At 37.9% G+C, this 14209-nt stretch overlaps 1 protein-coding gene across 1 annotated transcript; it reads right to left on the bottom strand.

Annotated features, from left to right (window-relative positions):
* Nucleotides 1–6610: 6610 nt before the first annotated feature.
* On the bottom strand, nt 6611–10291 carry LOC110450045 (protein TSSC4-like). The gene is made up of 2 exons (XM_021497277.1): nt 10216–10291; nt 6611–7956 (listed from the first exon to the last, which is right to left on the bottom strand). The coding sequence occupies exons 1-2, from the start codon at nt 10238–10240 to the stop codon at nt 7100–7102; spliced, it is 882 nt and encodes a 293-aa protein (XP_021352952.1). The 5' UTR covers nt 10241–10291; the 3' UTR covers nt 6611–7099.
* Nucleotides 10292–14209: the final 3918 nt, after the last annotated feature.

Below are 14209 nucleotides of genomic sequence, written 5' to 3' on the forward strand. Positions count from 1 at the left end.
GGGATCTTCTATTTCTGTCAAGAGATTTTGTTAAATATCCAATTAAAGAATTTGCTTTGAAATTATTACCGGTAGTTTGATTGTAGTGAACTCTGAGAATGTGCCATACTTGTGAATCGGGAGCAATTCATCAATTAAATTAAACTATTTCTATTAAAAGTATCTAACTTTTTAAAATACTTTGTTCTCAAAATTTGAATTAATACAAAAAATTTAAGATTAACATGATAGCAGGTTTTACTTCTGTTTAACTTAATGGTCCTACTACAGTGTTTATAATTACCTGAAAGCAGGTCTTTCTGTTTACCTGAAAAGTAGGTTTTTACATATATTTATAAGTATGTATCTGTTAAATATATATATACCTAAAAGCAGGTTTAACTAATAGTTTATACTTATTACCTAAGGTAACTCTTTCTGTTTATCAGTCAGGGTTGCTTTTCATTTATTGGAGATGGGGCCTTTTTGTCTCATTTGGTAGAAAAATATACCAATTGGGAAGGACATTTTCTGGAGTAAACTGCAAATTTTTGGAATAAGGCATACATATGTAATAGTTTCTTTTTGGATTCAGGCCAATTTTTGGCCCCAAAAAGTCCCAAGAAAAAACACTGCCAGTACACTGGTTTTACTTAAATCATCTGTTGATTATAAAGATGCGGGGGGCAAGTGGTTAAGGCATCTGACATTCTGCTACCACTAGCCCTCCACAACTGGGTCACGGGTTCAAGGCCTACGTGGGGCAGTCGCCAGGTACTGGTCGTAGGTCGGTGGTTTTTTCTCCGTGAACTCCAGCTTTCCTCCACCACCAAAACCTGGCACGTCCTTAAATGACCGTAGCTGTTAATAAGACGTAAGACACAAACAAACCAAATGAAGATGCGGACCATTCTAATGTAGTATGAGGGGTACGTAGGAGAAGGAAGGGTAGCTATTGTTTAAAAAGTATGAAATCCTTATGCGAATGTTGTGTACGATCACCAGGTGAGATTAGACCTCGCCTGTTTATTAATCGACTCGTTAAAGGTGTACATTGGCCAGGTAGAATTTGTGTATTTTTTCGTAATCCTGTAGAGAAGCGAGTTGTCATATATTTATGTTGATGTACAGAAAATGATTTTTGTAGTGACCACGAAGATAGAATGTGGGTGATAATGTTGTTGTCCGTAGGCTCAAGAAATATTTTTTCATGAATATTCAGCATTAATGATTCTCTTGTACTCTGCAACAACTTAATTGATCTAACATAAAATTTGATTTCCGACACCTCTGCTGTTTTTACAGGAGAATATTTATCAAATGGGGGAGAGTTTCCAAAACAATTTCGAAAATTTATTTTCACAAAGGTTTTTGTTTGTTTTTGTATTTTTGTAAAAAAAATTGCAATATGATAATTGGTTTATTTTTTAAACAAAGCTGGTGTTCCTTTAATGATTTTCTTGGCCTACAGGCAAATAAAGGTTGTCTGTAGATATGAGAGTATTTGTGTATATATTGTCCACATGTATACTTATAACTGTATGTACAAAGACTGTCGTAGAACTGCTGCTGAACTGAGGAAATACGTGTACATTGACTTTATACAGCATCAGTCACACAAAACCATGAGACAGGGGTTAGGTCACAACGTCCTTAGGCAGGCTACGCTGCTCCGTGCTGCTATTGCTTCTTTTAACTAGGACCATTTGTTAAGTTCCGTGATTGTCGTCATTAAACAAATCCTCATCCATGTTTGTTTAAGTTAATGAGTAAGTAGCTGCCATGTTGAAATACACTTGCGAGGTGCTGTCATTTTATCGTAGATTCACATTTTGTCCGTTCCCACAAAGTCAGCCAAACAAATGTTTTGATTATTGTTTTGTCTTATGTCTCTCGGATTGTCTGTTTCTCCTTTTCTGGAACATTTGAATATCAAATAAGTGCGGAAAATTGTGATATTATTAATATTCCTTGTAAATGATACTCAAGTGTCCACAGTCAGTTGTGTAAATCTTTAGATATTTTGTATAATTTCACGGAATCGATCAAAACAGTGCTTAAACAAACCGGTATATCTTTATACAAGTTCATTGTTGATAAAAATTACATAGCTAAAAAGAAAGGGGTACATCTCATCTGTGATGCATAAAATTAAGGGGTATCTTTAATTATTTACTGTAGAAAAGTTTTGAAAGTTATTTTCATGGTAGTAGCTCATGATGTGATTTTGTTTAATTTAAATGTTTTACAACGAGAAGTAGAACTTCCGGTCTTTCTTTGTAAATGTTTTAATTTCAACAGAAGTTTTAGAAACTTCTAAAAATCAGTGCTCCTTTTAAACGTAGTGATTTTACACTTCAATCTTTCATGCATGGAAAAGATTTTAATTCGAGAGAGGAAATCTAATTTGTTCAGATTTTTATTTTATATCAATTATTGCATGCTGATTTTTAAACAAAACAATATTATTTTAAAGATGGTTGTGTATATTATTGATATACAAAAAGCCTAATTGATTGTGATATTAGAAACAAGTGCTGATGAGTTATGTACTTGTTTAAGTTTGAAGTAGATATATGACAATGTTGATCTTGTCAGAAATATGGAATGATTTATTTTACACAAAAAAATCTAAGTCTTGGGAAAAGAATGTGCATGAATTTTGTCTTTGATGTTAACATTCTATAATTTTGAGAAATTCACATATTAGCACTTAAATATCAGGTAGCCAGTGTTTGATACGGTAAAAATATCAAAATAAACCTTACAGAACAAAAATTATATCAAAGAAGGGTATCTTGAAGTGAAAAGGAAGTGAAATTATTGTATACAATCTCTAGCATTATTCAGGTTTATGATTTTTAAATGAAATGTTCAGAGATAATGTCATTCCCAAGTCTTGACCTCTAAATTATGTGTATGTCTATTATATTATTACTTGACTGTTTAAATTGTAGTGTGCATCTGTTGTCAAGGCAACACTGCTAGGGGGCGTGGCCAAAACAGTGCTAAGATTAACGGGTATATCAATGTAAATATAAGTACTTTTCTGTTGAAATCATTCATTTGTCGCTCACCATGAAAACAGACAGGTTGCATATAATGTATTTATACATATATATTTATTCATTATGTTTCTGTTTATTGTGATTTATACATTTGTGGAGTTTATAACAAACAAAAATCACAGTTGATTTAGTATTTCTATCAATGCTCCGTGAATTAGAGAAAGTCTGTGTTTTTTCTTCGGAGAACATGCAGGCATTCTATAGCAGTGCATTTGATCGAAGTACTTTAAGTATATGTATCACATTAAATTGGAAACCTTACAGTACTCTATTATCGTACAAATAGAATGTAGGCCTTTGTTGTCACAATACCACAAATAACTATTATTTTGTGTACTATGTACATATCAAAAGATCCAAAATCAAAATTATATGTTTTTTTTGCAACTTGTTCTTGTTTCTATGGTGATTGCCCCCAATACAAGGCCAGTACAGATACATGTATCATGTAGCCCTCCCCTGCTGTTGTGTTAGTTCGCTTCACTCCCTCCAGAAAGTGGAAGTTGTGTTAGTTCTCCTCACTCCCTCCAGTAAGTGGAGGATGTGTTAGTTTGCCTCCCTCCCTCCTTTAAGAGGCTGTGTAGACGTTGGTAGCATGCAATGCTTATTTTCTGTGCCTTATTTGTGCTAAATAAACCCCTTCATTGTCCAATATGAAAGTACAGGTATTCTTATGGCTATTATATAGGATAAGAGCCAATATGTATATGATAAATTGAAATAATAAAATAAAAAATACTAAAATAATTTCATTTCTTGTATTCTTTTCATGAAACCTAATACAGGTGTACATGGATGTGTGACTCTCAATAAGGTACTTGTATCCTTATTTTCAAACTATGACATTTGACTTAAAGTAAGATTTATCATAATTGATGGTACAACCTTGACAATTGTTTAAGATAATGTGTAATAGTGGAGAAAAAATTGTCATTTGATTTTCAGTATTATTAAAAGGATCAACTTGATACTTTAACGATAAGATAGATCATAGTACATGTACCAATGGATGAATGATTTACATATTTGAGTAAGAAATCTGTACCTTTGAGATTCAATATGGTAGAATCCTTGACATCAGTCAATATGATAGACATAAAAAGTACATGTTTTTGAGAAGAACCTAAAACATTTGACTTTCAATAAGGTATAGACAAAATGATGATAGAAACCTTCCAGTTGCCCTTCAGAAGAGTGCAAGTGAGGATGTAAACCTTGATATTTGACCTTCAATAAGGTATAGATAAGGATAGTAACCTTGACATTTGACCTTCAATTGGGTATAAGTGAGGACAAAAACCTTGAAAATTTACCCTCAATAAAGTAGAGATGAGGTTTAATTTGATACATTGACATTTTAACTTCAATAAGATGAGATAGGATAAAACTTTGACATTTGACCTTTATTTAGGTCAAGGATTAAGCTATACCTCTTGGTATTTAACTTTCGCTAGATTATGGAGATAGACCACTTGACATTTAACTTAATAAAGATGAGGATTGAAACTTGACATTTGACCTTCAATAAGGTAAAGATGATGTTTGAAATCTTTTAATTTGACTTTCAAGAAGAAATAGATGAGGGGGAAACCTTGATATTTGACTTTCAGAAAGAAAGTCAAACAGATGACAGGTTAACCTTGACATTTGACCTTCAAAAAAGCCAGGTTAACCTTGACATTTGACCTTCAAAAAAAAGTCAAACAGATGAGGGGGAAAGCCTTGACATGTGACCTTCAATAAGAAACAGATGAGGGGTTAACCTTGACATTTGACCTTCAAAAATAAAGTCAAACAGATGAGGGGAAAACCTTCAATAAGAAACAGATGAGGGGTTAACCTTGACATTTGACCTTCAAAAAGAAAGTCAAACAGATGAGGGGAAAACCTTGACATTTGATCTTCAACAAGTTGTAGATGAGGATATAAACCTTGACATTTGACTTCAATGAAGATGAAAACTAAAACCTTGACATCAAAACTTCAATAAGGATACTGACCTTGACATTCATTAAGGTACAATGTAACAAGAGGCCCAGAGAGCCTGTATTGCTTGACTGGAAATGTTAGCAAAATTGAAGTTATGATAGCCAGATGTCACTGAAAGTGTACATGTATTACATGGTTAGTCAGGGGTTATTTATATGCAATTGGACAAAATCTTGTCATTCCTAAAATAAAAGGATTTCTAAGAATTTGCTATGTTTCCCCTATTTGGCCCCGCCCCTCTGTCCCCAGGGTGGTCAGACCCATCGTTGATACAAAATAAGGTCCCCTTCACTCAAGAATGCTTTAGACCAAATATGGACATAATCCTCTCATTCTTACAGAAGAAGGATTTTAAAGCTATTTTTCCTCTTTGGCCCTGCCTCTCTGCCAAAGGTGTGTGTGTGTGTGTGTGTCAGACCCACCGTTTATACAAAATTGGTTCCCCTTCTACCAAGGGTGCTTAATCCCAAATTTGACAAAATCCTTTCATTCCTACAGAAGAAGGATTTTTAAGAATTTGCTGTTTCTCCTATTGGGCCCGCTCCTCAGCCCTCAGGGGGGCCACACTCACTGTTTATACAAAATTTAGTCCCTTTTGCCCAAGGATGCTCCAGACCAAATTGGGATGAAATCCCTTAATCCCTACGGTAGGAGAATGATTCTGAAGGTTTTACCTCTATTTCCCATATTCAGCCCCGCCCAAGGATGCTCCAGACTAAATTAGGAGAAAATCCCTTAATCCATACGGTAGAAGAAGGATTTTAAAGGTTTTACCTCTATTTTCCCTATTGGGGAGCCAGGGGGCCACACCCACCATTTATACAAAATTGAGTTCCTTTGGCCTAAGGATGCTCCAGACTAAATATAGTCAAAATCTACTTCGCCATTCAGGACTAGTAGCGTTTTAAAGGAAAAGTTGACAGACGGACGCTGCGGTATGGCATAAGCTCACCATAGTCTGAAGCTACAAATGTTCCGTTGATTTGAAAAATGGTTATTTTCACTTACCAGTATTTAAGGGAAATGATCACCTGCCTAAGTATTTAAAAATAAAAAATAAAGTGTATTTGAACTTTGATTCGAACTTACCCCGTTCACTTCTTCTGGTCACAAGCTAACTGGTTACACATTAAGCTACATCGGACATCGACAAAATATAGAAACACAAACTGTTTTAACCCAAGAAACATCTGTCGTAGTTTTGAGAAACTTTATCATTATTTTGAGCACTTTCCCAAAGGAGGACCACTTTTCCGTCATGTGATTTGTTTTTGCATATTACATCACGGAATCAAAAAGTTTATTCAAAAGTTGGTCCTCGGATGGGAAAGTATTGAAAGTATTTTTTTAAGTCAGGGAAACCCCATCACTTTCATAGATATAGTGAAGATGACTATATTTGCAGTACATTTGTGTTATATTAACAATACTGAATATTACAATAGTTCGAAAATTCATATTCAATGCGTTTGATGCCTATTTCATGCATTTTTCGCTACTAAAAAATATTTACTCATTATTTTTTTTCCCCGTTTTCTTTAATACCAGCTTAGGGAAATATGGGCAGTTATCCGCCATAGCTCTTTGAATGTTTTGTAAATGATCTTTTAACCCTTTCACCCCTAGGTAACTTTAGTTGACTTTATCATGCATTTATCGGGATGAGTCCATTATGGTCTGCAGTGGTGAAAAGGTTAATCATTCAGACATAACACATAAGTACTTCAATGAAAAGTAGTCTAGAGGGAGACATTTACATTTTGGAAACTGCCTTTGATACTAAAGCACACATACTTTTCTCTTTCTGTATATTTCATATTGTCATCGGACCAAATGTTAAAACCACACTATACTTCTGAATGACGATCATCTTTAATTTAAAAAAAATTACAAGATATATACATGTACTTGGTACAAATAATTCTCTTTAAATTATTCAGTTGTCATCTTCCCTCTCTTACTAATTTTCTCTGACCTTTGCTTTTCTTAGATCTAAATGATGATTATTTTTCATTTTTAAAAGTTTTCACAAGATATGTACAAACAATTTTTATTTAAATGCTTCAGTCATCCTCTTCTGTCTCTTTCTTTCTGATATTTCTCTGACTTTTGCTTTTTTTAGATTTAAATGTCACATTGGGCTTTATAACCAGTGATTTCTCTTCTAAATCATCATCATCACTGTCTTTATCAAAATTATCACACACTTTGCTAGATGATATAATTTTTGCGGAATCAGAATCTTGTTTTAAATTGTCTCCCTTTTTGGTAGGTCTTTTAAACATGATAGCTCCTTGTGAGCACGCTCCGCCCTCCACATCAGCCTTCACCTCTTCCTCCATCCCCTCCGCAGCCTCCCTCAGCTTCCTCCTCTCTTCGAGGAAATCGAAGGCTGCCTTTGTATTTGCAGCTTGACTCATATCATCACTGGAAACATCCTCCAGTGTGTATTTCTTCCAATTGCTGGGGTTCAGTTTAAAGTCAGGGACTTTCTTTTGGTGTCGGTTTGGAAATCTCGGAGGTGGAGACTTAAAGTCAGAATCAATCTTTCTTGATTTATTATCTGATTGTGGGTTATCTCCTATCTTCTGCCATGGGGGAGCGTACAGTTCAGCGGACGGCCTCTTTAGCCCTCTCCCTTGATCTTTACTTTGTGACTGATCTTGTCCACTAAATGAACTTCCAGGAAGGTTTGGTTTCTTAAACTTGCGAGTTATTGTCTCAGTTTCTTCAAAAGTTGGGTCAGCTTTCAACAGCTGTACATCGCCTTCATTATCAACAGAAGCGACATGTTTGTCCTCTAGAGACTGTAGACAGCTAAACACATCCTTACATCTATCGGAGAAACGGTCATTACTGGAGAGGATTGTGAAATCCGAAGTAGGGGGTGGGCTTCCTTTTTCTTGCATGGTCTTGTCTTCTGAAATAAATTAAGAGCTATATTTAGAGTATGACTCATAAGAGTGTAAAAATCATCAACATCAGCTGAATGGGTTTTAAAACATATACAGATTCAGTCACTTAAGCTCAAATTAAATAAGATGATACAGGTTATATTCATACAATTACAATGCTATTAGACTACTTGTCATTTTAATTGCAAATTGTACTTTCTGTTTCTGTCTGCTTTCACTAATCTTGTTCAACTTTGGTATTTTTATGTCTGTCCAAATAATGTAAACACCATTTAATATAATTTTGTTAAAGCAGCTCGGCATTTAGTGTTAATGTATCATCGCTATTTTGTAGAGATAGATGTGAACCCTTTTGTCCTTGAAACTTTATTCATCATAAAAGTGTGTGCCACCTTGTGGAGGAAACAACACTAGTTAGATCCTTTGAAGTACATCAAAAGAATCTTGCAGTCTGTGTAACAATAAAATTGACTTGCTTTGAAGTTGGGTGTTGCCTCTGTAATCTTTTAAGGACAGGTATCAGCCTAGCCACTGGTGACTGGTCAGTGTTTTTTCTACTTAAGACCAATCAAATATATATCTTTGTGCCTTTAATTTTGCTATGACATATTCCAGGGGTGCAGAGAGCATAAGTGAGCATAGCCTCTGCAGTAAGTTTGACCCATGTTCAAGTACTGTTGTGTTCACATGGCAAGGGGATATATACCCTCAACTCCAACAGTGTTAGAGGTTTACACGGCGAGATACTTTTGACAGGCGCCGTGGTCCCAGTCGGCAAAATCATATCCCATAGAAAAAAGGCCGATCAGGGGCCTCTCACATGTAGGTTAAATTATAAGGAATAGGGGATACCCAAGTCTGGGTTGCATACAGTGCTTCTTGGGGACCAAAGTCTTAGAAAATTGGAAGGTGGTGTGTTACTTGGGCTGGACCATTAATAACTGCTGTTGACCAGGTTAAGCTCATTTGGTTAGAGCATCCGTCGAGGGTTTGGAGGTTTCGGGTTCGAATCAAAGTCTGATCCCCTTGCATTTCCCTTCTCCTGTTTCACCGATTTGTTTCACCTTACTACATTTCGAAACTAAACTATTTAAAATAAGTTTTCCAATTTGCTTGTGACTTAATAAACCAAACCACCTATTTATCTTAACAATTTGTATTATTACCCAATAGTCTATATAAATTATAATTAGTAATTTTTGACTGTTTCTGGCTTTTTGTCCAATTTCGGCTGTAGGGGTGAAACAGTCAAAACTGTTTTCCCGGTCAGAGCGAACTGTTACCCGGCGCGAATTCGATGCGCAGAAATCCCCCCTCAAGAGCCCCCTTCAAGCGTTTCGGTGACCGCGACTCAGTGTTGAAGCAATGGCAACATTGCATGCAGCATTGATACTAATATTTATTTGGTAATAAAACAATTGTTTCATGGTTATTTGGGGAACAGTCAAAACTATCATCCCTCGGTAGGGGGAAGCCCTGTGGAACTTTTTGCCCTTGGCCTAGCGGCCTCGGGCAAACAGTTCCCCAGGGTTTCCCCCTGCCTCGGGATGATAGTTTTGACTGTTCCCCAAATAGCCATGAAACAATTGTATACTGTAATCAGTGTTTTATTGAAACAAATTGGCAAACTTGTCAGCTGTGTACGCTTTTATTAAGACAGACCACTGTAACACATTATGTGGGGAATGGTTAGTTATCAAATTAAACCTAAGATAAAATATTTCTATAAAAAAATATATGAAGCCCTGCAGTACTGAGTGAACACCTAAACAAATACATTTCTCTTACTTTCAGCACAGGCACCTGTATCTGGTATATCAATATAGTAGGGTAGGCAGACTATTTTATAGTTTAACATATTTACATACCAGATGCCTGTGTTCACTGTGTCAGTGAATGCTGATGTGCCTTTTTCTATGAGACTATGGTATTATATATTAATTAGGAAATCATGACCTAGATCTAGTCTTCACCACTGCGTACGACGTGTCCGAGTTCAGTGGATATATAGGGCCTACGTCTGACTTAAGAGGACGTGTTGGTGTCCCGTCCTCTGAAATCATGTTCACGTGATAGCATCCGTCAAAACTGGTGACGCGATCCTGTCATTACTCTACACTAATAAACTATAACTTATATGCACCAATAAAATAGTGCCATGGGTAGCATTAACATTGTTTTTTTTATAATAATAACATACTAGCAACAGTCAGCTTCTTTAAGTTACCTCACACATCACAATATCTAGAGGAAAGTTTACTTACTCCTCCGATCACCTTTCTCGACCATCACACTCACTGCAGTGAAGTCAGTTAGAGTTATTTCCCTTGCATCATACAATACAACAATGCCTAACTATCTATATATACCTCGACACAAAAGTCACCCCTCATACTTTATACCTCCATACAGAGGTCACCTGTCATACTGTATACCTCCAAACAGAGGTCAGCTGTCATACTATATACCTCCATACTGAGGTCACCTGTCACACTGTATACCTCCATACAAAGGTCAGCTGTCATAATGTATACCTCCATACAAAGGTCAGCTGTCATACTGAATACCTCCATACAGAGGTCAGCTGTCATACTGAATACCACCACACAGAGGTCAGATGTCAAACAGTATTTCTCCATACAGAGGTCAGATGTCACACTGTATACCTCCATTCAGATGTCAGATGTCAAACACAAAGGTCAGCTGTCATACTGTATACCGCCATACAAAGGTCAGCTGTCACTGTATACCTCCATACAGAGGTCAGATGTCAAACAGTATTTCTCCATACAGAGGTCAGATGTCACACTGTATACCTCCATACAGAGATAAGCTGTCACACTGTATACTTCCATATAGAGGTCATCTGTCATTATTCATACCTCCATACAGAGGTCAGCTGTCACACTGTATACCTCAATACAAAGATCAGCTGTCACACTGTATACCTCCATACAGAGGTCAGCTGTAATAATGTATATCTCCAAACAGAGGTCACCTGTCATAATGTAAACCTCCATACAGAGGTCACCTGTCACACTCTATACCTCCATACAAATGTCAGCTGTCATACTGTATACCTCCATACAGAGGTCAGCTGTCACTGTATTTTTCCATACAGAGGTCAGCTCGCACATTATATACATCCATACAGAGGTCACCTGTCATAATGTAAACCTCAATACAGAGGTCACCTGTCATACTGTATACCTCCATACAAAGGTCAGATGTCATACTGTATACCTCCATACAGAGGTCACCTGTCATACTGTATACATCCATACAGAGGTCAGCTGTCACTGTATTTTTCCATACAGAGGTCAGCTTGCACATTGTATACATCCATACAGAGGTCAGCTGTCAAACTGTATACTTCCATACAGAGGTCAGATTTCACAGTGTATACCTCTATACAGAGGTCACCTGTCATACTGTATACATCCATAAAAAGGTCAGCTGTCACTGTATACCTCCATACAGAGGTCACCTGTCACATTGTATACCTCCATACAGAGGTCAGCTGTCACATTGTATACATCCATACAGAAGTCAGCTGTCAAACTGTATACTTCCATACAGAGGTCAGATTTCACACTGTATACCTCTATACAGAGGTCACCTGTCATACTGTATACCTCCATACAGAGGTCAGCTGTCACATTGTAAACCTCCATACAGAGGTCACCTGACAAACTCTATACCTCCATACAGAGGTCACCTGCCATACTCTATACATCCATACGGAGGTCAGCTTTAATGTCATACTATATCTCTCCATACAGATGTTACCTGTCATACTGTATACCTCCATACAGAGGTCATCTGTCATACTATATACCTCCATACAGAGGTCACCTTCATTCTGTATACCTCCATACAGAGGCCACCTGTCACACTGTATACCACCTTACAAAGGTCACCTGTCATACTATATACCTACATACAGAGGTCAGCTGTAATAATGTATATCTCTATACAGAGGTCACCTGGGATAATGCATACTTCCATACAGAGGTCACTTTTCACACTGTATACTTCCATACAAACGTCAGCTGTCATACTGTATACCTCCATCCAGAGGTCACCTGTCACTGTATACTTCCAAACAGGGGTCAGCTGTCAAACCATAAAACTCCATACAAAGGTCACCTGTCATACTGTATACCTCCATACAGAGGTCACCTGTCATATTGTAAACATCCATACAGAGGTCAGCTGTCACTGTATACCTCCATAGAAAGGTCACCTGTCACACTGCATACATCCATACAGAGATCACCTGTCACACTGTATATCTCCATACAGAGGTCACCTGTCATACTGTATACCTCCATACAGTGGTCACCTGTCATACTGTATGCCACCATACAGAGGTCACCAGACTGTTTAACTCCATACAAAGGTCACCTGTCACACTCTAAACCTCCATACAAATGTCAGCTATCATACTGTATACTTCCATACAAACGTCAGCTGTCATTCTGTATACCTCCATACAGAAGTCAGCTGTCACATTGCTTACCTCCATACAGAGGTCAGCTGTCACTGTATACCTCCATACAGAGGTCAACTGTCATACTCTATACCTCCATACAAAGGTCAGCTGTCATACTCTATACCTCCATGCAGAGGTCAGCTGTCACACTGTATACCTCCATACAGAGGTCAGCTGTCACTGTATAACTCCATACAGAGGTCACCTGTCATACTGTATACCTCCATACAGAGGTCAGCTGTCACACTGTATACCTCCATACAGAGGTCACCTGTCCCTGTATACCTCCATACAGAAGTCACATGTCACACTCTATACCTCAATACAGAGGTCACAAGTCAGACTGTATTCTTCCATACATAGGTCACCTGTCACACTGCATACGGCCATACAGAGATCACCTGTCACACTGCATATCTCCATACAGACGTCACATGTCACATCATACCTCCATACAGACGTCACCTGTCACACTGTATACCTCCATATAGAGGTCACCTGTCATGCTCTATACATCCATACAGAGGTCAACTGTCACACTATTTACCTCCTTGTAGAGGTCAGTTGTCTTGTCATAATGTACACCTCCATACAGAGGTCAACTGTCACACTGTATACCTCCATACAGAGGTCAGCTCTCACTGTATAACTCCATACAGAGGTCACCTGTCATTCTGTATATCTCCATACAGAGGTCACCTGTCATACTGTATACCTCCATACAAAGGTCAGCTGTCATACTCTATACCTCCATGCAGAGGTCAGCTGTCACACTGTATACCTCCATACAGAGGTCAGCTCTCACTGTATAACTCCATACAGAGGTCACCTGTCATACTGTATATCTCCATACAGAGGTCAGATTTCTCACTGTATACCTCCATACAGAGGTCACCTGTCCCTGTATACCTCCATACAGAAGTCACATCTCACACTCTATACCTCAATACAGAGGTCACAAGTCAGACTGTATTCTTCCATACATAGGGCACCTGTCACACTGCATACGTCCATACAGAGATCACCTGTCACACTGTATATCTCCATACAGAGATCACCTGTCACACTGCATACGTCCATACAGAGATCACCTGTCACACTGCATACGTCCATACAGAGATCACCTGTCACACTGCATATCTCCATACAGAGGTCACCTGTCATACTCTATACCTCCATACAGTGGTCACCTGTCATACTGTATGCCACCATACAGAGGTCATCGCACTGTTAACCTCCATACAAAGGTCACCTGTCATACTGTAAACATCCATACAGACGTCAGCTGTCACACTATATATCTCTCCATGCAGAGGTCAACTGTCATTCTGTATACCTCCATACAGAGGTCAGCTGACACATTGCTTACCTCCATACAGAGGTCACCTGTCATACTCTATGCCTCCATACAAAGGTCACCTGTCATACTGTATACCTCCATACAGAGGTCACCTGTCCCTGTATACCTCCATACAGAGGTCACCTGTCATACTCTATGCCTCCATACAGAGGTCACATGTCACACTCTATACCTCAATACAGAGGTCACAAGTCAGACTGTATTCTTCCATACATAGGTCACCTGTCACACTGCATATACAGAGATCACCTGTCACACTGTATATCTCCATACAGAGGTCAACTGTCACACTGTATACCTCCATACAGTGGTCACCTGTCATACTGTATACCTCCATACAGTGGTCACCTGCCATACTCTATACATCCATACGGAGGTCACCAGACTGTTAACCTCCATCCAA

The sequence above is a fragment of the Mizuhopecten yessoensis genome, unplaced genomic scaffold, assembly GCF_002113885.1.
Source record: "Mizuhopecten yessoensis strain PY_sf001 unplaced genomic scaffold, ASM211388v2 scaffold4947, whole genome shotgun sequence".
Classification (NCBI taxonomy): Eukaryota; Metazoa; Mollusca; class Bivalvia; order Pectinida; family Pectinidae; genus Mizuhopecten; species Mizuhopecten yessoensis.